Source organism: Stegastes partitus, unplaced genomic scaffold (assembly GCF_000690725.1).
Source record: "Stegastes partitus isolate 25-593 unplaced genomic scaffold, Stegastes_partitus-1.0.2 Scaffold201, whole genome shotgun sequence".
Taxonomy (NCBI): Eukaryota; Metazoa; Chordata; class Actinopteri; family Pomacentridae; genus Stegastes; species Stegastes partitus.
Genome location: NW_007577932.1, coordinates 471,165 through 497,666, shown reverse-complemented (window position 1 = coordinate 497,666; position 26,502 = coordinate 471,165). Strand labels below are relative to the sequence as shown.

At 41.4% G+C, this 26,502-nt stretch overlaps 1 protein-coding gene across 2 annotated transcripts in view; it reads left to right on the top strand.

The window, feature by feature from the left end:
- The window catches only part of LOC103356458 (mannosyl-oligosaccharide 1,2-alpha-mannosidase IA), a 212,763-nt gene that overhangs the window by 142,516 nt on the left and 43,745 nt on the right, over positions 1–26,502 (top strand). For both annotated transcript variants that reach the window (XM_008280600.1, XM_008280601.1), the window contains exon 4: positions 3,204–3,284. In XM_008280600.1, the coding sequence (XP_008278822.1) occupies positions 3,204–3,284 (81 nt within the window). The remainder of the gene's footprint in view (positions 1–3,203; positions 3,285–26,502) is intronic.

Here is a 26,502-nt window from a genome sequence, read left to right as displayed (position 1 = left end):
TGGTTCCATGTAAACATGAGAAAAACCAACCGACAAGCACCTCTAACGCTACACCAGTACCAGTCAAGTTGGTTTATTTCAAACAGAAAATTAAAAGTGTAAAAACAACAACTTGATATTAACTGTTCAAATCTGATACTGACCTCCTCCTCCTCTCACTGTTGGCAAGAACGCTGATAAATATATTCCCCAAAGTAAAAAATAAAAGTATTCTAACTTCTTAAGATGCTTCTTCTGCCAAGTTGGTGCTGTTAAGAAATCTTTGTAGTAATCTTCTGCTGGCAGCATCAAATATGTAGATTAAGAGGCAAACACATTTGAAGATTATTGATTCCAATTATTGATTTTATGTTAAGTATCATAATATCAAATGGGATTAAGTATATAAAGATCTTAAAGAGAAGATACATATGGAGATAAATGAACGCATTGAACAGTTGCCAGTGACTCCCCCCCCGGTCTCGATCGTATTCCTCCCAAGTGGAGCAAATTGCCCTTTCTGGCACCCAATTACACTTTCCTTATAATCCACTCTTGAGATAGCAATTTCCTTCTCAATGGGTCCCCAAGTCAATGAGTATCATTCTGCTTCAACCTTCAGCTCGCACGAGAGGCAATAATTATGGTGACATATTGAGACACATGCAGTGTTACCTCTTATTTCATATTTCATTTTGAAAAGGAAATAGAGCAAACATATTTCATGGGGAAATGGCACCACGGCGCAATTTGGCAGTTGGCGTATTAGAATACTGATTTTCGGCAAAAAAAAGTTTTTTAGCAAATGCACGTGTTTTTATGTCTCTCAGTAAGTGGAACTAGATATTTATTTGTAGGTACACCAATGAAAATATCAAAAAGCTGCTCTGTAATCATCTAAAGTCACAGTAGTTTAAAGAGCAACGGCTGTTGAATACAGAAACAGCTTCTTTTTTTTGTGCTTTTTGTTTGCTTTCAGAGTAAAAGAAATACTGTTGAGGTTTTACTTTTCTACAGAACTTCAAGGCTGGTGGCGGACAAAGGAGTAAAAGTCACACGTAGTCTTACTGCGCGATGAGTTCAGCACACTGTGTATTTCCACGGCGCTAATTACATCTGGACAAAAACAGATTCGAGCCGTGCTGACCGAACCTGCTGCTCCGAGCTGCTATTTTATCAAGCAGGAAAACCCAATTTATTCAACAATTATTTCCCATTGCTACTTCCAATAATAGCCATTAAGCAATTATTCAGTACATTTCTTGTCTGTTTCTCCCAGTAGTTAAATACAGGTCCCAACCGTTAGCTGAGAGTTGGTAATTATCTGTTCAATAATAAGTTTAAAAAAAGAATGGTGCTAAGTTCAAAACTCTAAATGATGGAAATAACACGAGCGAGAGATGGCATTTCAAAATATTATCGGAGAGGCACTCGAGTTAAATTCCCGTTTAACCAGTGAACTTGCTCTCCAGTAAACTTGCTCTCCATTAATCAATACTGCCCTGAAGTTGTAAGAGACTCTGAGACAGAAGAGGAAACAAAACACTGGGGAACATGATTACATGGCTTTAGCTTTCCAGCCTGACTTTTGTTGAGGCCGGCCTGGCCTCAGCCGTTGATTTCTTTGGAGAGGGAATCTCCATTACTTAGAAAGAGGGGAAGGGGAGCCTGGGAGCCTGGCGGTTAGAGAGACTTTCTCATAAGCAGAAGTTCACCGGCCCGTTTCCCACAGTGACTAATGTGGCAATCAAACACCGGAGTCCTGAAAGCTGTGGAGCAAGATATCAAACTTTTTTTTTTCTTTTTTTTCCCCCTTAAATCACTTAAACACACACACACACAAGAACAATTCACACATTTTCTGAGTGAACTACACTGAGTATTTAAATAAAGTCTGATGGTATACGGGTGTGTCACGTTGATGTCAACACTGGAACTCGCACTGCTTCACTGGCTTGTTCTCGTCCTTGTATATATACTGTCAGACTAATGACAAGACTAATGAATACAACACAATCGCCTAATGAGGGATAATGCAATTAATCATTCAGTCACTGGAGGTTTTTGTAAAACTGTCATACCATCTCCTAGCAACCACAGTTGCCGTTGTCATGGGGATCCACTGTAAAGCCTAACTATTGTAGAATAAGACAATCGTGTTTTGTTTAAATTTATAGATGGTAATTTGAGATGCTTTGATAATTTGCAGTCTGCACAGTAGTGAGCGAGGGATGGAGGATGGAGATATAGAGTGTTGTGGTTCTGCTTCCTTTCCAGTTCTTGTTACCAAAATAAAAGCATAATCAGACTACAGGGGAAAAGTAGTTATGTTCAGCTGTACAACGAGGATCATTTTCATCTAGACAACAATAGCAAGCATTCATAGTTTCTGTAGTTTGTTTAGAGCTAAAAAACAAAATTAACCACCGTTTTGCATTTTATGAAACTTCATCATCCAGCAGTTTGAGGCAATTTTTGAGCCTGCTTTGAGTGAACTCGCACATTTTAAGGATTTGTTTTGCACTTTAGGTTTCTTTGGATCAGTTTTTAATTAACAGCTACGTTCACAACCACAGGTACCAAAGCTTTCCACTGACTGCAATCTAACAGCTCTTTACTCAGAACAACACCACGCAGAAGCATTTCTTTTAAGGAATGTGTTGCATCGCTGTTTTTTCCCACCCAAGGAATCACAGGTGGAACTTTTTCATCAGCACCTTTGTTTCTCGTGAAAATTAATCAGAAAGACTTGATCAGTAGTTACATCTATACATCTCACAAATGTTTTTTTTTTTCTCTCTATTTGATCTATGTCTGCAAAGTTCATCTGAGTAAGTCTGATGACATCGATCCAAACTTAAGGGCCCTCGTAACAGAAACAGATCATGTTAGACTGAGGACTGGAGTGGTACCGCAATAGAATCTGGTCCTCAACGTCAGGCTATGTCCACTAGGCATCTCAGTATATTATGCCACCTGATGCTTCAATGGAATATTTATGTACACATCTGGACTGCAGTATGCTTAAGAGATCTCCAAGGGCGCGTAGTCTACCGAAATGTCGGCTATTAAATAAAATAAAACCCCGAGTTGAGTATGAAATAATTCATGATATGTACCGTGTGTGTGTATGTTTTTGCATAAATACCACTGCTTTAGCCCGAACCGAGGCCTTGGCTGAATACCACATTTGACAATTTGATCTCTCTCTCTTGGTTCAACAGAACGGCGAGGCATCACTCTTTGAGGTGAACATCCGTTACGTCGGCGGGTTGCTGTCGGCTTACTACCTGACAGGAGAGGAGGTAAGATTAATAGATGTCTGTTATCCCTCTACTCTGGTGAGATCTGCTGCATCCTTTATCTCCAACCAGCCCTGCAGTATGAATGATGAACAGGCTGCCGCTGAGTGTGACAGCATTTGTGCACCGCCGTGTGTTTGTGTGTGTCCACGCGTCACCACATTACCCACATAAAGTTATCTCGTAGTATTTGAGTGCAAGTTTTTGAACGAAAAACAGTTTTACGTCTAAAAAGTATTCATAAGGCTCATTGTTTTGGTGTTTTTATAGATTTTTTTGCCACATTTAAACTGTGTTTTTAAGGGGCCACGTTGGTTTAAACATCTCTTGTTTGGTATTTTACTTTACAGCAATTAAAAGTGTAGTTTTCACTGCACTTTACAATAATCAGTGCCCCATTGCGACAACCAAATGAGCAATCCTTTGAATAGTAAAAATAGAAATCACTAAAGTACAGGGTTTGCACTGCGAATGGTATTTTAAAGAATTGTTATTTGGGTGGCTATGGCTCAGGTGGTAGAGCGGTTGTCCTCTGATCGTAAGATTGATGGTTCGATCCCCGCTCCTCCCCATTTGAAGTGTCCTTGGGCAAGACACTGAACCCAAAGTTGCTCCCAATAGCAGGCAGCACCTTGCATGGCAGCTCCGTCGCCATTGGTGTATGAATGTGTGAGTGAATAGGTGAATGAGAAACACATTGTAAAGCATTTTGAGTGCTGCTAAGGTAGAAAAGCGCTATATAAGTGCAGACCATTTACCATATTATTTCAGATTTTAACTGCTCAGATATTTTCCAGCTTTAAATGCACAGACAGTTCAGAGAAACCATGTTTTGGTGCTACAACCTCCCTGCTTTTTATCAAACATCTACATATGGACGTGTCTAATGATGAAGGCGTAAAACGCCAGATGTTAGAAAGCTTCATTTCAACGTCATGTGTGCGTTCACTTGAGCGACTGCTTCGGCACATCGAAGCATCACGGACGCTGCAGCTGTGGGGAGCCGGTTATCTTTGACTAAAGCAGGAGACATGTGTGTCCTGGTAACTCCCAAAGTGTTTAATTTGAAAGTTTTCTTAGCTGGCTCTGCTTAGTCACTGGTAAACTGCTATTCCAGGAACTGGTTCAGTTTAGTGTTGGGAACCTTCTCTTGAGGGAGAGAACCTCTGTGGTTCTAACACAGTAACTGAGTCCAACAATAGCTGTTGATGGGCTGAAGCCTCTAAATGTTTGTTAGCTGCTTATTATTAACAATAATTTCTCGTTTTATGTCGTTCTGAATGTATTACATTTAGAGGAGGAGATGCTGTGGAAACAGTAATGTCTGTGTGCAGTAATGACAGTACGTCACAAGTAATGTAACGCATTCCTGTAGCTGTTGAATAATCCGAACAAAAATTCTGAGCAATACTGCATATGTGAGCAGCAGGGTTCTCATCAGCGGTATAACAGAGTAACGGCTCGTTACGCTGCTGCCTGAAAAAAATTACGCTGCAAATTGGGCCGATACGTTGGTTTCGAGGGTACGCAACGGGAAAATATTTAACGACAAGCGCCAATAGAGCTTCACTACCGTCATCTTCCCTGCTGACAATGCTATTCACTAGTGTATTCGCCGCTAACCGTTAGCACAGTATTCACTAATACCCCCCCGACGATGAGCCTTCCACCCCAATATGCTGTAAAAACAATCCTGGCGAGGACCCTATAGTGTAAGTTTGAGATAAGTGTTGGATGGACTGAACAACTTTACTGCATGAACCAAGCCCCAGTGAGGAAACCCACCAGATTCTTTAAAAAAAAACGATACCATTTAAAGAGGAAAAGTAAATTACAAAAAAGAAACTAATGCAGCAGATGGTAAACCCTCAGTTCAAAACAAGAAGCAACGAACCAATCACTGACGATTAACTTAATCCGATTTGTCAAAAAGCTGTTTTTGTTCAAATTGTCGTGACATTCATGTAGAGTTCAGCTTGAGCAAGCTCCAAACGTGTATATACTGTCACACAAAGTAAGACAACCACAATAACTGTGAAAAGACGGCGGTCAGTGATGCAAATACAACTTTTGAATGGACTTAAGGAGCTTTTTTTCTGTCTTAAAAAACTCTTTAATGAATAAAATAACATCCTGAAAAGAACTAAACCTGTTCATCCATTCTCCTCATCTTTTACTGCATTTTGTAAAAGGTACAAGATATTTTTTTGAGGGGAAATAAATGAAGAAACAACAGTCCTAAGTGCATTATATGTTGCGTTCATTGCATTTCCACTGCAGCACAAGGTGCCGTTTAGAGGCTAGAGAAGCGAGCTTAAGTAATTTGATTCAATGTAGGAGGAAAAGTGAATGAAAATTATTTCTCCCCCGCTGAAGAGCTACCACAGTCGCGTCCTTGAAGAAGCCACAGTCGCTCCATGAAGCTCGGCGTAAAGGCCCGTGGCTACAAAGGACAGCATCCAGGTGTGAAGCTGTGAAACTTTACGAGTGTGAAGCTCGGCCTTGCCAAAAGAAAGACCTTGGCTGGATAAATAAAGGTTTAAAAACCGCATGTGACAACCACACAGCACAAATGGTGCAGTTCATTGTCGGTATACTGTGAAGTCACTGGAGGTCAATGTGTCGCCGTAATGAGCATCTGCCTGTAGCAGCCTCCTGGAGTGTACACACAGCACTGCGGCTGGACTGTTTTGGACCGCAGTCGGTGGGAGAGGTTGAAATATGGGCAGAAGCAGAATTAATGGAAACGGGATCCAATGACATATGAACACTCACTCGCTTTAATGGACATTGATTTGCAGGCCAAGCGAGTTGAGGGGAGCGCAGCATAAAATTGTCCACCACCGCTGGATGAGTGAAATATGAATACATTACTGGAGCAGAATATATTGTTAAATCCATTATTCCACATTTGCTTGCCATTAATGCCGTGCAGAAAAGATTCTTCTACGTTATTCACTGGTCCGTGGAAATTTCTATATATGGCGTCCATAATTATATTTTCCAAAAAATGAAATGAGTGCGTGCAGAGAAAGAACAGGGTGCATCCTCCCCACATTTTGCCCTTTTGTCTCATCGGGGACACCTGTAGTCTGGGTGAAGGAAATCTGTAAAAGAGACAACTCAGCGCCACCTTTTACATCATTTAATCTTCCTCTTTTTAACCTCAGTCTGTGTGATTAGAGTCACTATCCGTCTTTGTTGCCCGCTAAGTTTTGCTGAAGCGACTGCAGTCCTTTGCCCGCATTCTTCTCCTTGGGTTTGAACTTTCTTACTTACAGTACACCATCTTTCTCATGAGATGGAGCACGCCGGCTCGGTTTCCTGACGGACGTATCAATACCCTTTACCCCGGCACAGATATCCATCACATGGCTCGCTCGTGTGCTTTCTGTTGAAGGGTCCCTGAGAGCGAGATTTATAGCCACCTGATCCCTCCCCCCCTCTCCCCTCCCGACTCCCCCATTAGAGACTTTCCTCGGAGTCTGCTGTTCTATTCGAATGATAAAACCAACAGATTGAAGGTCTGTCACCGCTGCAGTGACTCAAATCAGCTGAGATACAGTGTGGGAGACTATTACGAGACTGTGGATCCAGTTTGACCAGAGGAGGCCGGGCAGCCGGTGGTGCTGTAAATGATTGCCGGTGAGCGGGTGATGATTATGGCTCCTTGCGGGATACAGTTTGCTGGAGAAGTGCTCGGAGCTGAACTGGAGCAACACCTGACCATTAATAACCTCCTGTTGTTTTGACCACAGTGGACGTACTGTTTATATGTGTGTTTTCTTGGAGCCCCAGAAGGCTCGTGGTTAGTCTTTATGGAAGCAGTCCCCACATTAAATGTCTTGTTCAGACGGGTCTGGCCGCTGCCGCCCGGCTCTTCCATCATTCACCATCACAAACTCCTGGCCAAGCCGAGCAGCTCAGACAGAAGTGGCCATTACTGCTGGTTGTTAGATGTGTGTTTGTCCTGCTGCATTGTGGCTACCTGTGTGTCTGTTTGTCTGTAAGTCAGGAATGCAACCAATGTTGTTACCAGAGGTGGAAGTAATGAAGCACAAATACTTTGTTCCTGTACTTAAGTAGATTTTGCAGGTATCTGTACTTTACTTGAGTATTAATTTTTCTGATGACTTTTAGGAACACAAATATCTGGACTTTCTACTCCTTACGTTCTCGTTACTTGGTTCAACCTCTGCGGATGACGACATGGCGTAACAACAAACGTCTTTATCGTTCCAGTTTGTCACTGAAGCTCAATACATCCCTGCCTGCCAGAGGCTTTTTAGCACTGCAGGACTGATTTTCAGACCCAAAAGGGTTCATCTTCATTCAGAGAATTTTGAGAACCAGCTTCTGCTGAGGCTCAATAAAAGATTTAGGTCGTCTTGAACAGATGAGTGTTTCCATGTTGATGATAATGTTTAATGTTTATAATGTTGCTGAAATGGAAAACTGTCCAGTGATTTTTTTTCTCTTTACCAACACTGTGCCGGTTCCCAAAGGATGAAAACAATCCTATTTTGTGTGCTTAAAACTTTATCAAAAGAGGCATCGTGTATCATTGAAGCTAAAAATTCATTTTTACTTTTGTACTTAAGTAAATTTCTGAACCTGTACTTTTATACTTTACTTGAGTAAAGGAGTTGAATCAGTACTTCTACTTTTACCAGAGTATTTTTACACCAGTATCTCGACTTCGGCTTAAGTAAAGAATGTGAGTCCTTTTGCCATCTCTGGTGATGACTGATTTCCCTTTAGATTACTGTTTGTTTAGTGTATAAAAAGCAGAAAATTGTGAGCAGTGAAGTGAGATTTCTGACACTCTTTTACCATCATTTTTTTTTAAAATTAATTTTGTCATCTATAAAACCCTCATGATTATATAAGGATGTTGTTTGCAGAAAATACTGCTTTTTTCGCTTCACTGTAGAACTTTTAAAGGCACTATATAATTAATAAATGTACATTTTTAGAATTCAGACAGTTAAATCCAGCGGTGGACTCTACATGTAATGTGCTATTTAATATGTAGAGATGTGTATAGCTGCTCTGCACACACGCATGTGGATGGTTCACACAGTTCACAGCTTGCACTATAATTAATGCCAATCCAGTGAAAAAAAGAAAAAACCTCAAAGGCCAATTTAACCGTTACTGGAAATGTGTTTAGCTCACTGAACTGCACTTCACTTGCACACACACACACACTGACAGCAGAAGAATGATTCAAATTGCTTGCATTATCTGATGAACACTCAATGAGATAAAACAGCAAGAACGCCAGATCCCCAAGTCTGAGATGATGAATACAGCACACGCCGTGCATCTTTGATCCACAGATGACTTTGACTAATCAGTGGATTGTCAACATAGACTGACTAACGCCATACGTGTCGTCCCTGTGGGTTATCACGAGGACATCTCGACCCTCTTTGTGTATTAGATCTGTTTGTCTCTCCTACATACGTGTTCAATCGCATGCATGTCTCGTTCTAGCATATTTGATGCACCGCTGTGTAAATATGTGCCTTTTTTTGATATGTGAATATGACCTGAATTCCATCTGCATGTGTACTGCATCCCCACCTGCAGTCATCTGTGCACACAGTGTGTTTCATTTGTCAGTGTCCATTTGTATGCATGCAAATGTGTGTGCGGTGATGAGACCTTGTTGCCTCATACACCCTTCCCTTAGCAAGAACAGAGAACAGTGAGGAGAAAAAAAAAAGAAAAAGCAAGGGGGGGAAAAGGAATGAATTCAATCAGCCTTATGTGAAAATTGCCCGTGGGCTGAGCTGAAACAGCAGGGAGAGAGGGAGGCAGCAGCCGGCACAGAAGAAAGATGTGTGCTCATATGCTCATCAGCGAGAGGAGAGAGGAGACGAAGAAAGGGAGCAAGGGTGATCAGGAGAGGTGAGGAAGACGCGAGAAATGTGTTCGTATGCCGATCAGCCGCCGTGACAGCACATGAGAAGGTGATGCATGGAAGCGGAGAGGAGGGGAGGGTTACAGAGTATTGGAGGAAGATATCATCATAGAGGGGACAAGATTCTTTCCTCATGTTTGTCTTCAGTATTCAGGAACGCTACCTGATCAGCACCACAATGCAGGGCTAATTTATAGATAGGATTGCACTGGGAATAAGGGGTTTGGAAATGTTATACTGCAAAGTATGTTTAGACAACTAGCTTGACCAAAACAGGATTTTCAGATTTTGCCGAACGTGTTTATTGATAAGAACAAGTCCGACAATTAACAGTAATAAACTGTTTGGTAGTTGTCCTATGAGACGGCATCCTTTACAGGAAAATCCACTTCACTGTAAGATTTCGCACAACTTGCAGATTTGTTGTTAGATATTTGGGCACAAGGCTTCTTGCTGCTTTTTTGTAACCCTAAAACTGAAATGTCTTTTGTCGAACACGCTTTTATTCTGTTAATTCGACAATACAAGCGCGTAGCAAGGCCAAATATAAGCACAAGTGCTTCGTGAATGCAGTTTGTTTAGTGACAATGTAAGGTTGGACTGAATATGTTGTAAAAAAAAGGGAAAAAAATAATCTATTTTTAGCAATCCTTGTCAAAAGATGATGGTGGTGGTGGTGCAGATGGCTGGATGGTTGGCCAGTGACAGTCCATCAGCCAGGTACAGTGTTGAATATAGTGTTTTTTCTACACGTTTGCAGCTGCAGCTCTCCTGTTGTTTGTAAGAAGAACCTGCAGCAGTTGTTGACAGACAGCTGTCAGTTCCTCTGTGCATGATGGGCAGGTGGATGCATATATGTATGTCTATATAAGAGACAGACTCCAGCTCAAGAGGTATATAAAAAAAAATGTGAAGAGTTTTATCTGTTCCATGGCTGTAAAATAAACAGCAACAGCAAATTTAAGCTCTAAACAAGTAAAATTATTTCTGATATAAAAAAAATTTTAGTTTCTCATCTGATCGAGGGGAATTGTTTGTTTTTTTAAATTCTCATGTTTCGTGATCAGAATCCTTTTTTTTCCCCTCAGAAAAGCAGCTTGACTGCGTGTAAACGGTCCACTTCCATGTGTGACAGAATATTGTGACAGAGAAGAAGAAAGATAGACAGATGGGGAGGAGAGAGAGAGAGAAGAGAAGCGAGCAGGCAAAGAGGTAAAGCAGGCAAGACAAAGGAAGGAGAAGAAAGACGAGAGAAGAAAGCCACAGAGAGAAAAAGAGAGAGAGAGTTTTTTGTTTTTTTCCTGTAGACAGTTAAGGATTAGGAGTCAGACATTACCCTCATTTGTAGCAGCCACATTATGAATCTCATTTTACTCTGCACGGCGTTGTCAAGCAAATAAAGGTCACATCACTCATTATAAAAATAAACTTTCTGCGAGACTAAACGCAGCCACTGATACCAAGGCATATGTTTTCTGAGAATTGCAATGCAGCCTGTGGTTCTGCTCGGGAGGAGATAAATACTTTTCCCCCCGTCTTTGTTACCTGCTTATTTTTTTATTCTGGGTCAATGGGATTCATGCCTGTAACTAGTCAGAGACTTCAATCCACCTTGCTTGAAGCTTTTTTTGAAATGTAGGAGGAACTGTTTGTGAACTTTTGGGGGGGAATATGCAAGGGTCACGAATCGTAACTTTGGAGGGAACGCTAACTTACCGTGACGCTTAAGACTCGGCTTGTTCCCTACTAAGGTTCATGAACTTTTATCTTTGTTTATGGCCTGTGGGTGCGTTTTATAAAACCTAATACCCTGATTTTTGAGATTGCAGTCGAGGGGTACAGTGTTTGCATCAAGTCCATGTTGTTTTTCTGCTAATTTGGGTGACCCACTTCCAAATATGGTTTTATTTTGGGTCATAACACAGGAGAGCGCTCACACATAGACAATATAAACATCACTCACACACATCACACGGTGGGGGGAAAAAAAATGTAATAACTTGTACTTTCTCTCTGTTTTTTTCGTCTCAGCATCATTAAGTCACATCATTAAGTGTCTCGGGGAACTCACTTGTCACGTTAGTCTGTGCCGCATGCATGAACAGGTGAACACAGTTGGCTCTCGGATTGATTGATTTGACCTCTACCTGCTTCCTTGAGTAGCTCGCGCCGACCAAATAGGTATTCGTAACACACCTTAATGTCGATCAGTATGTCTTGAATATCACTCAAAACGTTCTATGCGGGGAGAATATGAAAATGATCTCTCTCAGTAGATGTGCCTGTTTTTCTCTCTGCGCCTCATTCTTCCAGCGCCTCCAGAAAATTTCCAACTCCCCTGACATTTGAGGTGGTGCAGCTGAATTTAAATGGCTTACACTGAGATTTATTTTATTTCCTTTTTTTTAAATATATATATATATATTAAAATTGATATGTTTATATTATGATAAAGGCAACACTTTTGAAACTTTCCTAAAATTGATATATTAGTGTTTTTTTGCAATAAATATTCAACCCTCTGGGCTGGAATTTCATTATAGTGCATGATGGGGCCTGGGTGTTGCAATTTCAATACACCAGAGTCATGTCTAGCTCATGCCTGTCGCAAAGTTTGAGAGTTATTAAAAAATGGTAAGCTTGACTACGCTGAAACGAGAGGAGTGGCAGCAGCAGAGGGTTGTTCTGGGTGCCGAGGATTACTGGGATTTGTACCTGTGCTGCCCACCTGCTCTCGCACAATCCTGCTCTATCCCTCACAGATTAAACAAACAATACTTACATGAACACATATTATTCAAGAGCTCACAACAAACTGTTTCTGACTTGGAGATAGGACCCTCATTTTGTGCACACACTGTTGTTTTGTGAATTATAGTCGGCAAACATATCGTACGTGGCAAGATGTGTGCAGCAGTGATTATGATGATGCGACTTCTTTCCAGCCGCGTATCTGAACAAAATGGCCTCATGTGTAAATCTGCAGCAACGTTTTGAACTAAAGGTGAAATCGCCTTAAGTATGTTTTTACCAACATCCATCCATCCATTATCTATACACCGCTTAATCCTCACTAGGGTCATGGGGGGCTGGAGTCTATCCCAGCTGACTCAGGATGAAGGCAGGGGACACCCTGGACAGGTCACCAGTCTATCACAGGGCTACAATTTAGAATCACCAATTAACCTCAACATGTTTTTGTGGGAGGAAGCTGAAGAACTTGGAGAGAACCCACACTGCACGGGGAGAACATGCAAACTCCACACAGGGTGTCCTCACCGAGACGCAAACTGGCAACCTTCTTGCTGCGAGGCAACAGTGCTAACCACCAAGCCACCTTGCAGCCCCAGTTACAACATAATGTAATCAATTAAAGTATCCGACAAGAGCTGACAGGGAACAGTAACATATCAATGGCATTGTATTTTTTAGCAACAGCATTTAGTTAAGGTTCAAGAAAGATTGTGGTTGAATCATAGACTGAAAAAAACATGGACGTAGCAATCGGCCCTGAAAAATGAAGCCAACCTGGAAGTGTCAAAAACCTGCAGTATCACTACGTCCGCTAGCTGCTGGCTCCAAAAAGCCCTGGCTCCCATAGACTGGAATTGGAAAAGAAGTGATCACAGATCACGAAATACTGCATTCCTACAGCTCAGGATTTTTTCCTTATTAGTTTTCATGGTCAAATCCAGAGATCAGGTGGCCAATCTGAAAATAAATCAATACTGAATTTTTAAAAAATCGTCAAAATTTTGCGGGGCAAGGGGCGTGGCTGGCTTGATTGACAGTCGGCAGTGACAATAAAGACGAAACGAGCAGAAGGCGGTAAATGTGGGCGGGCAGAGAGGGCCCGCCTCTCATTCCGTCTGACCAATCGCTGCTCCTATGGCTCCGCCCCCCTCCGACGATTTTTGCGTCACTGGCTCCAAAAATCCAAGATGTCAACCAGGAAGTACGCCACTGTAGCTACGTTCATCTTTTATACAGTCTATGGGTTGAATGCAGAAAAGGTCCACAGTGACTTGAAGCCCGAGAAACATGTTTAACTTCATTAATATTTAACCGAAATCCCAATTTTCCTGACTTACACTGAAGTAATTTTGTTTTCTCTGATGTCAAAGTGCTGCACATCCCTATCATCAGTGTGTGGCACAGAGTTAATCATTGCCTCCATGAATTAAAAACATTGCCCCATCAAAATGTCTTACGTAGTATATTATGTCTAGGAAGCAAGCTGGCTTCTTCTTTGGATCCCATTTTTTTTTACATTAAATATTTCACTCTGCACTAAAACAACATCAAACAGCTCCTCTTAGCTAAATTCATTTATGACACTCAGTGATGATTCTGAGGGACATGAGAGTACTGCGATACAAAGCACAAAAAAAAAAAAAAAGCCCAGAGAGCAGGGTGAATTGCTTAGTCATGACTGATGCCAGGCCCCAAAACACCTTCTGGTAATGTTTCCTCATAATTTGACCTCATTTCTAACCACGCCGCGGTTCGCTTCTGGCCACAATGTTACCTAAATGTCAGCTGCTCGGCCGCCTGCACCTGCACCGTGCCGCAGTTAGTATGTGCTCTCAACTGTGTGCCACTGATTCACGATGCGGTCTGAATTAATTCTTTGCAGAAGCACATTTGTGGCTTTTTTATTTTCTGCTTATCTGCTTGGGGAAACAGGTTTTTCTTTAATGTTGTTTTTTTTTTTGCCCATCGTAGCTTGGTCAAGCTGAAAGGTTGCACGCATTGTTTGTTTTCAGCATATTTCACATTTTTCTTCGCCTTAATTTCGCCTCCCGATTCCCACAGCAGATCCTCGATGGCATTTCAATTCTGGCACGCTTGGCTATCTCTTGGACGTCCCTTCATAAACACTGTTCGAAATCGTTAAAGCAGTAATTTCTCTCTGAATGTGTCGCTCAGAAATAAAGGGCAGGATTTGTGCTGCTCAAGTCTGATTGTGGAAACCTTTTCCCCCTGCGTTTGATCAAAAGCAGTCAGTCGTGGCCCTTTGTGTCTGTCTGGCTACTTTCATTTCTCTCCGCTCACCTCCGGCAGCAGCCAGCAACAAAACTTACATCATCCTCCCTGCTGTGACTGTGCATCCCAGTGTTAGGGGGGGTTGGGTTGTAGTTGAGATAAATTTATGCCAGCTCATATATACGGTACAGTTAGTTACTGCATGCGAGGAGCCGATTGAATAAATCAGAGCCTCAGTGGTCCACCGAGCGCTGATATTCATCAGAATGTGCACGGAGAGTATCACTTTTCAGCCATCCTTTAGGGAGACACGGATATACTTTCCTGCCAGTTGAAGGGTACAGTGCCTTTTTTTTTTCTGGCACCCCATCCCCCATCACACCGGCTGCCTCTTACATAAGCTGTGCTGAGAGGCGGAGGAAAAATGGGGAAAATGAAGTGTGGTTGAAACGGGAGATTTATGGTCGGCCGGGGCAGGTGAGGGAACGTTAGATGGAGCTGATGTATTTTGTTGATGCTGAGTGTGTCTGCAGGGTGATCATGTAGAAAACTAGTGATTCCTGTGATTTAGGAGAATGTGTGGGATGATGTCTGGTGGTTTGTGTTAACGGCTCTGTGATGCCATGAAGCCATCTGAGCTAAATGTACGTAAATCTGGGGGTAAAACTTATTTATATAAGGATGGCGACTTATTGTTTACAGCATGTGGTAACACTTTATAATAACTATCCGTTATAACTAGTTAATAGATCATTTGTAAACTGTTAATTAGTGAGTTATTAACCACTTAAGTGTTTGTTAATAGTTTGTTGATGATTTATAATGATGCCTTATAGATAGTTATTAAACATTTACAAACTGTTAATTAATGAGTTATAAATGACTTGTTAACTGTATATTAACGATTTACAGCCACACCTTATAAACCAGTCATAGATCATGAACAAGCCATTAGTGAATTACTTACTAATGACTTGTTAAGTATCAGTTAACAGTTTATATATGTTATTGGGATGCTATTCTAAAGTTGCAACTATTCCTCATTCCTCATGGTTTATTAACTATCTATAAGGCATCGTTATAAATCATCAACAAACTATTAACAAACACTTAACAAGTGGTTAATAACTCACTAGTTAACAGTTTACAAACGATTTATTAACTAGTTATAACGGATAGTTATTATAAAGTGTTACCCAGCATGTTGCGTTGTGACTTCACAACGTGCCTCCTCCAGACTAAAATACCTCGACAACTACAAAGTCGGCACAGACATTCGTGTCCCTCTTCAAATTAATTTGAATAACTTCTCATTTTTATTTTAGCTCCGCCATCAGTCAAAATTTGAAACGGTCAAATACCTCAATGACACTCCCATCAACCTCAGCAGCACTTTTATTAGCATGCTGCTCCGACTGCTCCTGTGCCAAGTTACAGTCTGACGGAGCTGCCAAAATGGATGTAGGCTCTTGTTTTATCTTGGTTCACAGCTGGTTTGCAACTGATCCAAAAAATCTCAAGTTACATTATGCGGTCTAGCTGCTGAGTTACTGTGTGGTCAGATTTAAAAATCATCATTTGCCTTCAGATTTTTATTTTATACACATCTCAGCACTTTTCAAGGCTAATAATGTGGCAGAACTTCCCTTTAATTGCCATCCACTAAATACCACGCTGCAATGCTTCCTTCCTGCAGGTGTTGTTTAATCAAGGAATTTCCTGTAATCCATTTACACAAAGCCTGGTATTTCATAACTGTGCATTACAATTGGTTTACCACTTAAATCGAGCACATAAATTCCTACAATAAACGTTTGCATGCTGGTTTCGTGTTCACGCCCGTGTGTGTTCTGCGGCCGGTGTGGTTGCTTTATCTGTTTGTCTCCTTTTTGCTGAAGAGCTGAGAAGTGGTCTTGGAAGAAATTTCATTTCCTCAGATCAAAGTGGATCATGATAATCGCACAGTAACCTGCCGCGCTCCGTAGTCCTCGCCGCAAGCTTAGCCGTGAAAGGAAAGCTCCCTATCCCAAAACCCCATTCTGCTCTGTGTACAAACACCTAATCCCATTTGTGCAGAGTTAAAATAACTGCGCTCAGCTCCGCTCTTACACCTTTTCGGTTTTATTGTGGAATTAAGAGGCACCGGGTAAGAACAACATCTCATAACCAGCAGCTCGCACATCTTGCATTATAGCTCGTTGAAATGTTGCATGCATCAGAGCGTGTAGCTTATTTAATATTTGTTTGGGTCGTGTACAGTCAGCTAATAATAACTCACTCTCTGAATAAATCTGTCACTCAACAATAAGCTAGCAGCTTGTTTTCCAGGCCTGCAGCCAAGCCGAGCTTATAAGGATACGTTTCTGTGACTGCTTGAATTATTACATGATTAAGGATGTGAAAAGTGTTTTTATGCCGCAAGAAAAAAGCATAAGGTCCTTTTCTTTTCCGTATTGTTGTCCATGATGTGTCCCCACTTTTTCTCAGTCATTCTGTTGGTTTTTCTTCCTGTACAAGCCCTTCAATTAGTCTTTTTTTTTTTTTTTCCTCGCCATACATAACATTCTTGCTGGAGTAATTGGACTCAGCCTGGGAGAGCTTTGGCACAGACCCAAATGAGCCCAAACCTCAATAGACGCTCTGCTGAGAGACTGATGAAATTTGGGTGTTTTTTCTTTTTGCTTGCTTTTTTTTTTTTCACAAGTTGTGCCAGTCAACGAGGATGTGACACAGGCCAAACAAATCAAATCCAGGGGATCATTAGGCTGTTCTTAATGATGTCAGCCTTGTGGCATCCAGGCCTTTTCATTCAGACTTTGCATAGCTCACAGCCTTGGGGGCCTTATTTATAAGCTTCACTGCTTCTCTCTGTCCACTCGCAATTAAAGAAGAGAAAGAGCCTATTTGTGCCACTAAGGATGAACTAAAGACATTTAGAGAAAAATTCCAAGTATTGAAAATATACTCTTGATTGACATCAGGCAGAAAGAAATGACTAGTTTTTGGATGTTTTTTTTGCCCTGAAAGATAAAAGATTTAGTAAAAGAGGGCACAGCATTGCCTGAATGCACCATCCAGCATCACTGAAGGGGTCAACTGGCTTGCTTTTAACTGGGAAACTATCAATCCTGATGGCTTTGGCTGCGATCGATGCCTTCCTGGAAGTCTGTGCGTGTGGTGGGACTGGTGGCTGATTTGTCACTGGAGAGACTTAGTGATGCATACAGATCCTGTAATTTTGCACCAATATGGAAAAAAGAAGAAGTATTTTTAGAAGAAAAAAAAAACAGTAGATGTGAAGGATCTTTGTGTTGAACCCTACACGTATTGTTTACTTTCATATTTTTTGTTAATTCAGAGTGAGTTGTCAAAGATATACAGATATCACATTTGAAACTGGGATATAAAAAGCTGAAAGTCAGTTCAAGTTTTGCCAGGGGTCTGAAAGGAAACACTGAAATCTGAGCTGATAGCATTAGTTCTGTCAGGCCCTACAACAAACACCGCGCGTTATACTGCCAAGAAAGTCGTTTTTGAATTCAGACAGAATGCTTTTTATTCAAAACAAGACCCCACGGAATTGGTTTGGGTGGTGGCCTCTCTCAACGTGAGCCAGAGAGATAAACACGCGTGTGCCGGTTTGTACATCTCTTGTGTGTTTGTGCACATTTCTGTACAAAACAATAACCTCTCCACCCAATGTGAAAAGTGCAGCACATTGAATATGATGTCCCACACTCCGGAAACACGGAGGAGAGGACGGTCGCTGCCTTAGAATGAACAAGTCCGAGCGGAGCAGCAGGAACATCGTGGACGGATGAGTTGATTCAAAGTAGATGAAGAGGAAAACTTCAGCTGCAGTGTTACCACGGAGGCAGCGTGACAACAATATGAAAAATAGTCCAAAAGACAAAAGTCTATCTTACTGATTTCCATTTTGGCTGATTAATGCCTCTTTGGCATCCCCCAGCGCTGCAGCGCGGCACGAGCTTCTGCGGCTTTTCAATCCCAGATGTAATTGAGTGTGTGTTTTTCATGAAGCCGCGCCGGCCATTAATAAAGCTCATGAAAAGCAGCGCATTAATTGTGGGACAGGTTAGAAAGCCTACATGCAGTAATCAATTAGATGATAAATAATGAATAAAATCTCCCCCCCCTCCCATTTGCAGCCTGTGGAAATTCAATTATTTATCACCCTCACTTCTTCCCTGGAGGAAGCTCTACATCTGTGTAACAGCTCAGGTAAATTATTAGCTTAACATCTTCACCACAGACGAGCAGCAGGTTCGCGAAAACCTCCTGCCAAACTGCACACATTGGCGCATACACAGGTATACGCGGACCCGTACGCACGCATTAAACCGACATTATCTTGATCCCAGGCGGAAGCGGCGCTTGATTTATTTCTCCATATTTAGTGTAACGCAATTAACTAATGGGCCGGGCCTCTTAGTGAGCATGCAAGCAGAGATTTGGAAGCTGGGCTGATGATTGGGGAGGATGAATAGGCGTGAGGGTCGGGCCTGCTGAGCCTCGCTCTTCCTCGCCAACAAATAGCCCCTTCCTGACTTAAATGTACTATTATGGCTGCAGTGCATGTCCTTTAGCATGCTGTGCAGGTAATGGAGCCCGGTCTTGCTGCTGCTGCTGAGACGTCCTTCAGCCGTCAATCAAAAGGACGTGTCCACACACACCCATTCCTGAGAGGTGCAATGATGATATACCATCCAAAGTAAAAAACTGATATTGAGTTTCTATCCAAAGTTGTGTCCATCACTTGAAACGTTAAGTTGGGCTTTGCTCAAACTCTACTCAACCCCCTTATTTTTCCCCTTTTCCCCTCTGTTGTTATCTAATTTCTGTTCCTTTTCCACCCCTCAGCTTTATCTTCTTTATCTTGGTTGTAGCATTACTCCGTGTCCCTGAGAGCTGAATGCATGGCTTCTCTCTTTTGCCTTCGCCTTTTGTGTTCTCCTGGAATGGTGCTACTCTTAGCTGCACACAAAGTGAGATTGCCCTGGGATACAGGAGTCAGCTCACAAACTCCACCTGAGGTAGTTACGCTTCACTGTGCGTCTTAGGAAAGTGGGGACGCAAACAGAGTGTCCCCTTGGGCCCGTGGGAGAGTCTGTGTTCACAGCGCGCCTTTGGCTAGAGAAGTCCACACATCTCAGTGTTTGGGCGACAGAGTTCTTTCTCAATTCAATTCTTTTGAAAGGGGCTTTACTGGCATTAAAGTTTCAACAAAACAATGCTGCCAAAGCATCAAAGTACAATTACAAAAGTACAACACCGTGGTTCTTTCACTTGATCTTGTTTTCTCTGCCACTGCGGGTCATTAGCAATCACATCTAGCAGGCCACCAATCAAGACGCAGCAATAAATTAACTGAACAAGACAAGTGCATGCCTTCTTTCAGATTTTTTTTTTGCTCTCCTTTAATGACCGGTTTTGTCGTATCTTTTACATCTGGGGTGGTTCAATCATTCAAACAGAAACTCTCAGAGGCTTTTACAAACAAAGCTTCCGTCCCTACATTGATGATACCTCACAGCTTCCAGTATGTAGATGAAATATTGTTCCTTCTCAACTCTTTTATCTGTTTAGTTTTTTTTTTTTCCACACAACCGCTATCTGCTGCAGTCCATTGGGATGAAGAAGCGAGATTAAAGAATAGACTTTTCTACAGCGATTTCTCCTGATTGATTGCTCCCAGGCTCTTGGCAGTTGGAATTATGATTCCTGCCGTGAATTCATCCACTTGATTTGATTCTCTGCACGCAATGCTTTTAATACTCACAATCCCACGGCGTAATTGGTGTCTTAGTGAGCACCAAGGCTGAGTATGGCCATCGGTTGACTGATGGCTCACTGCTGCTGCTGCTGCTGTTGACTCTCATGATCAGCCCGTATGACTGTGTGCTACAGTAGGTATCACTTCTCTGGGTGGTCTGATTGAAGTCAGAAAACACATTTAGTTATGGCAGGCACAGATCACACTTTGAAAGCAGGGAGGAAAAAAAAAAAGGAACGAAAACAGAGGGGGTCTCCGTAGGAAAAAACACGCTGGAAAAATCAATCCTGAGCTGAGTGTTTTACAACTGTGCCTTGCAAACAGTCAGAGCTGAGGTTTGAAAGAAATTCGCCGATCCGTCACAACCCGAGGTCTGAGCTTGCAGTCTGCCTGCCTAGTCATGCAGGAAATACAATATCTTTGTGGTCACACTGTGCTTTATAATTCCAGGGGAAGCTTCCAGCGTCGGGTGCACGTTTATTAAAACACTGCACAGATTCGCGTTTATTGGTCCGTAGTCACACGAGCTATAGCTCATCGTGTTAAGCAGGCTGCTCGTACAGGTGTGGAAAAGATAAAAAGCTGTGATGTGCGTTGAAATCTGTGTCAGAACCGCATAATGCAACTTTCAATTCAACTTTCTACAGCACTACTCTGTACTATTGTTGTGTAATGAAGGTATCTATTAGTTGGATGCTAGAAATTTAATTGGCAGCTATTTATAGATGTATATTTAGACATTTAATTGCAGAATGGCAAATGTTCAGCATCTAAACAGTGAGGATTTCTTTAAATTATGTGACAGAAAAGGCATCAGCCTGGGCCTGAGCAAGGCATTGATGCTTTATAATAGAAAGGAATAACTAACAAAACAAGCAGCAGATTAATGAAGTTACAACACCTCCAATAAGACTCTAAACTGAGGATAATGCAATTTGAGGCGATCACTTAATAATGTTTTCCCGTATTGATTAATCTACCAAATAATTTTCCTGATGAGTCACTTAATTGTTTGGTCTATAAATTGTCAAAAAAGTGACAAACAGTGATGCTTGCAAATTTAGTTCAGTTTACTGTGATTATGAAACAGAAAAGCAGTAAATCCTCATACGAGAAACTGAAACCAGCAAACGTTCGAGAAGTTTTTTAATTTATTTTTTAAAAAATCAATCAAATGATGAGGAAAAAAGTTTCAGTTAATTGTTTCAGTTCAAGGATGCTGCTGAAAAATAATCAATAATAAAATGAATCATTGGTTGTAACATTAGTTTTCCGTTTTGTGTTCGAACAGGACCACAGCCTCCAAAACAGTCGGAACTAAATTAAATACCGTGAGCCATTCTGAGCTACGTTTATCGTGTACAGCCACCTATATTTCCCATTTTTAGATATTTCCCTCTAAGTACTGCTAATTGCACACCGTTCTGAGGTGCTAATGCAAACATTTATCACACTCAACCCACAGACATCTTGTTTATTTAGTAAGTTCTCATGTGGAAATTGCTTGTTAAATTCGGATCCAGCCCCTCGTTTGTCCTTTTCTTGTTTTCATTTGCGGAGTTTCTTTCATTTGTTTGCCATCTGTCTAATATCCCTCATGTGGATCATTAGTTTGGAAACCTCCCGTTATAACCTTCCCTCTCCAAGTCGGCGTTGTGAATTTTGCACGTTTTAATCGTAATTTTTAAGGTAAAAGAGTCCAACAGTCATATGCATTTCCCTGTTCGGACTTTTTTTTAGCCAGTCCTGGAAAGCTTCCCATTCTTACTTTTAAGAAAAGTGCTGCCGGGTGTGCATGACATTCTTATCAAGCTATATTCTGCTGCCTTCTGTCTGCTGCAATGTACAGGTGAAGATGAATGCTGACTTCACAAAAAAGATGTTGAATTCACACTCTCTGGTGGCTCTGGCATAGTGAACCCATTACTCTGTGTAGGTTAGAAATAGGATTATAGTGCATTCTGACAGTCGAGGGTGAAAAAGAGTTTGATATATTGGTTAATATGCATTGCAGGCTTAAGCCTACAGCTCTGGGCCTCTTCCCGCGTGGAGAGGTGTGTAGATCAGGTATTAACTCTGCTGAAAAAAGCCAGAACTGGTCTTTTCTGGAAAGTAGGACAACTGCCATCTTTGCAGGAAGGTATTTTATCACTAAGTGACAGTAGCCAGGTGGTAGATGTCACATTTAGTGGGTACAAATACGGTACAAACGAATGAAACCTCAGTGTGTGAGGGCCCGGATTTAGGCACGCTGAATGCCTATATATAAACTACACTGGCAAAAAAAATAAAAAATACACACCCACAACATCATAAGGGGAAGGAAGGAAGTCAAAAATCTATTATTTGTATCTTCATTTTCAAGCTGCATGAGGGCACCATGCACCTCTCATCTCTCCTTCATTACATCTCCCTGTACTTTGTCTCCATCTGTGAGGTGTGATATTAAGAACAGCTTCCAATCTTGCATGAAACAGGACTTGGATCAGAAATATGCTTTCAATTTTTCATTTCTTGCAAGTTAAATTTTAACATATGACGTTTATGACCCTTTATCTTCCTGATTTGGGTTTAAAAGTGTTTCACGTCATCTCAGGTTCATCTCATTTTAGCCTTTTCTGGGAGCATCCATCCATCCATTATCTATACACCGCTTAATCCTCACTAGGATCGTGGGGGGCTGGAGTCTATCCCAGGTGACTTAGGGTGAAGGCAGGGGACACCCTGGACAGGTCACCAGTCTATCACAGGGCTACACTTAGAGACAGACAACCAAGCACACTCACATTCACACCTACGGACAATTTAGAATCACCAATTAACCTCAACATGTTTCTGGACCTTGTGGGAGGAAGCCGGAGAACCCGGAGAGAACCCACACTGCACGGGGAGAACATGCAACAGAAAGATCCCGGGTGTCCTCACTGGGACGCGAACCGGCGAGGCATCTTACAGTATCTGAGAGCATGCAGTGCTAAAAATGTGTTTTGTCTTTAGGTGTAGACTGTTTTTTTAAACTTACCAAGAAGTCTGGAGTCATTAATGTCTGTGAATAAGGTTTCAGAAACTCTTAAGGTGAAATTTGTTCATGTGGATGATTTCATACACAATTAAAAAAAAAAAAAGTTGGAGCAACAGACTTAAATTTCGTCTTGGCAATGCAAATTAAGGCAAACATCATCTGCAGGAGATGCATTAAAAGAACCACTATTGCATTCATTTATGGCTACAAGCAGAAAGGATAAGAAAGCAATTTGCCTTCTGTGTAATGCGGCTCAATTGGTGATAATGGCAAAATGTACAATCAGATAGAAACCTATTAGATCACTGAATATCTGGTCATCTCATAGTAGTGTTTTTTGTCTCTGCATGTTTTTCTCTCAATAAGTATCTCAAACAACATAACATCTAAACAATAACCAACTCCCATCTTCTCTTGTTCTATTAGAGAGCAGCAAAAGATCGGTGGGCAGATTTTCCAAGGCTTTTCTTTAGCGTGGGCCCGATTAATGCAGGAGATAGGAGAATGTATCGCTCCATTAGGGGCAGACAGAGGGGCTCCTAGGTCCACTCGCCCACTTTTTAATCAATAATTTCCTCATGTAATGTAGCAGAAGAGTGTAATATGAAGATGATTCGTGTAACAGTCATTGAAAACCCAAAGATATTTACACGTCCCCAGCTGGGAGACGCGCTATTGAAAATTAGCGTACGGTAAAAGACCTCTGATTTATTGTTTCTGTGTTTTTAAGCAGGTAGTTTCAAAGAGGTTGTAAATCTGTTTGGCTTAATAAATCAAAGCACCTGCACTCTGCGGTCTAAATGGTTAATCGACAAAATAAACCGCAGGCTAACAGCCAGAAGTGCACTCGCGGTGTGCAGTTCCCTACCAAGGCCAAAGCCTGAATTGTAAAGAGAGCGAGCCTCATCTGCAGCAAAATGTAAAGGGTTTCTTCCTTTGTCCGTGTTTCACCTCTCCATCGAGTTTCATTAAATTCAGGGTGATAGTTTCTGTGCAGTCTTGCTGACTGACAGACAAATAAACAAACAGACAAAGGGCTCCGACTCTGCCTTGGTGGACGAATGAATCTAAAATAAGGATGAAGTATACCGAGAGCAGATCAGAAATTTACTCGATTATAATTCTAAAACTTCTCATAGTCTCAAATTTTTTTCTCAAAACATCTCATTCATCCATTCTGGTAGATTAATCATAGCAACTGGACTTGCTTGAGAATCTTCACAGACTTATTTATCCATTTAAGTATCCATGCCCGACTATATGGTAGCTAAAGCAGAAAAATAAAGATTTTCTCTCTCTTTTTTTTTTTTTTAGCACCAGTTCTCCTTGGAATACTTGCACACAGCTTCTTGGCTGGTCGGTTGGTCCAAGCATCTTGGAGAACTTTCCACAGTTCTGTTGTGGATTTAGGATGTCTCAACTGCTTCATGAATGAGCTCCCAACATTTGTTCTCTTCATGACATTGAGGAAAGTTTCATGCTGTAGTTTTGTGCCAAAGAGCGAGCAAGTCTTTTGTTTTGGAGGCTGATGATTGTTCTTCACACTATGTAAGCGGTCACAGAAACTCTGACTTCCATGAAAAACATGAGTGCCAAGCCTGAAGCAGCTGCGTGTCCTAAAATGATGATATTTTAGAAGGACAGCGGTCGTGATTAGTAATACAACAGACTGTTCTATACCTCCTGATCGCTGCTGCAACTGTGTTCCAATTAGCTTTAGTTGGTCGCCGATCTTCCAGTTTTGTTTTCGATAAAGTCTCACAATCACATTTTTTTAGCTCCTCTCTTTATTATGTGGAAGCATAATGCAGACATACAGGTAGACACGGCCTATAGGTCCAAAACTGACAGAGTTCTGGTGTTCGTTTTGCATATGCTAGTAGGCTAATGGGAACCACAGATGTACTCAGTTTTGTTATAGTGGTCATCGTCGTATTGGCTTTTGTTGCATTAAGCTTCTACTTTGGTGCTTGTTTTCTTAATACAGTCTCTTTAATGTATTTATTTATAATTCTTCATAAGAGGAAATAGTGCAGTTGTTGAGAAGTGATTCAATTGTTGAACCATTTGACATTTAGGTGACATTGGACGGGGCTGCACTCACTTCAGTTGTACTTCTCGATTTCCATCTTCCACTCATTTCCGCACACACAAACATATACGCTCTCTCGCAATGAATACTGTGGCGCCGCCTGACATGAGCCTGCAACTTGAGATGGCAGGTGTCAGTCAAATGTTCCCATTAGGATGGAAATGATGAATTCACTCAGGAGGAAGTGCTTGACAGGCTAGAACCCGGGTCGACCGCTAAACTCTAGTCTAACGCTGACATTTTCAGTCAGCTCGGATCATTCCACAATAGCTATTCAGCCCCAGAGTCTGCACAGAGCAGTAAAACCAATACGTTAATGTTTGCTTGCATGCTTTGAAGCCATAATTGGACGATTTGTTTACACTGCCGCAGTAGAAATAATTGTGAGCGTAGCCATCGTGACGGTCTTCTTTTTCATCATTACGGCGGCAAAAGCAGAATTTCTGCAGCCAATTATCATAACGGTCACTGTTATTCCCAAAAGCGCTTGTCTGGGAAATTTATATTACCTGATAATCAAAGTGGTGAAAAGTGGAGTGAAATTGAGTTCACAGCCGATCCCTTGTACTCCCTTTGTCTCGCTCTGCGTAGCCTATGGTCTACCTGTATCCATAGCAACCCTGAAGGCAGAGCATTATACAAGATGAAGGGAAGCCGAGAGACGGGGCATATTTGTTTTGATGTCTTCACATTGCATAAAAGAATGTGGCAGCCATTAAATGTGTCTACCCATAATACTTTGGGACACCTCACCGCCAGTGGCCACTTCACTTTCCCTTCTCTCTCTCTCTTTTGCAGCATTGTGACATTTCGAAAAGCCTAAAAAAATAAATAAATAAATAAAATCCCAAACCAGAATGCTTCATCTCTTTTCCCTCGTTGTAGATCAGCTTCTTGGGGCCTTTTATATCATATTTTGTGTTTTTAGTTTATTCCCTGGTTTCTTTAAAAGGAGATTTGTATAAACACCAAACCTAGAAAAAAATCTCTTTATGGTATGTACAAAATTGGACGAGATTGGTGTTTTCTAGCTCCTCCGAGGTGTCACAAAGTCAGCATGGTGGATCAATAACGACACATCTGACTTGAACACACATGACTACTGTTTATCTGGTTGTCTTATTTTTTCCTTTCCTTTCTTTTTTGTTAAACATGGCCACAATTGACAGTATTCAGCATTTTTTAAACATATTTTGTCCTTGAGAACAGTATTTTTTCCTGACTTCTCTTACATTTATCCAGTTTTTTGGGTAAAATACGAGACATTTAAGAAATAAAATACATATATAAGGGGGGAAACTAGTCTTACAATACAAAGGGTTGCAAGAAGCCATGGTTTTATTTTAACAAATCTTAAGCTTTAAACCTGGGAATACGTTTCCCATATTTTGGAATAAA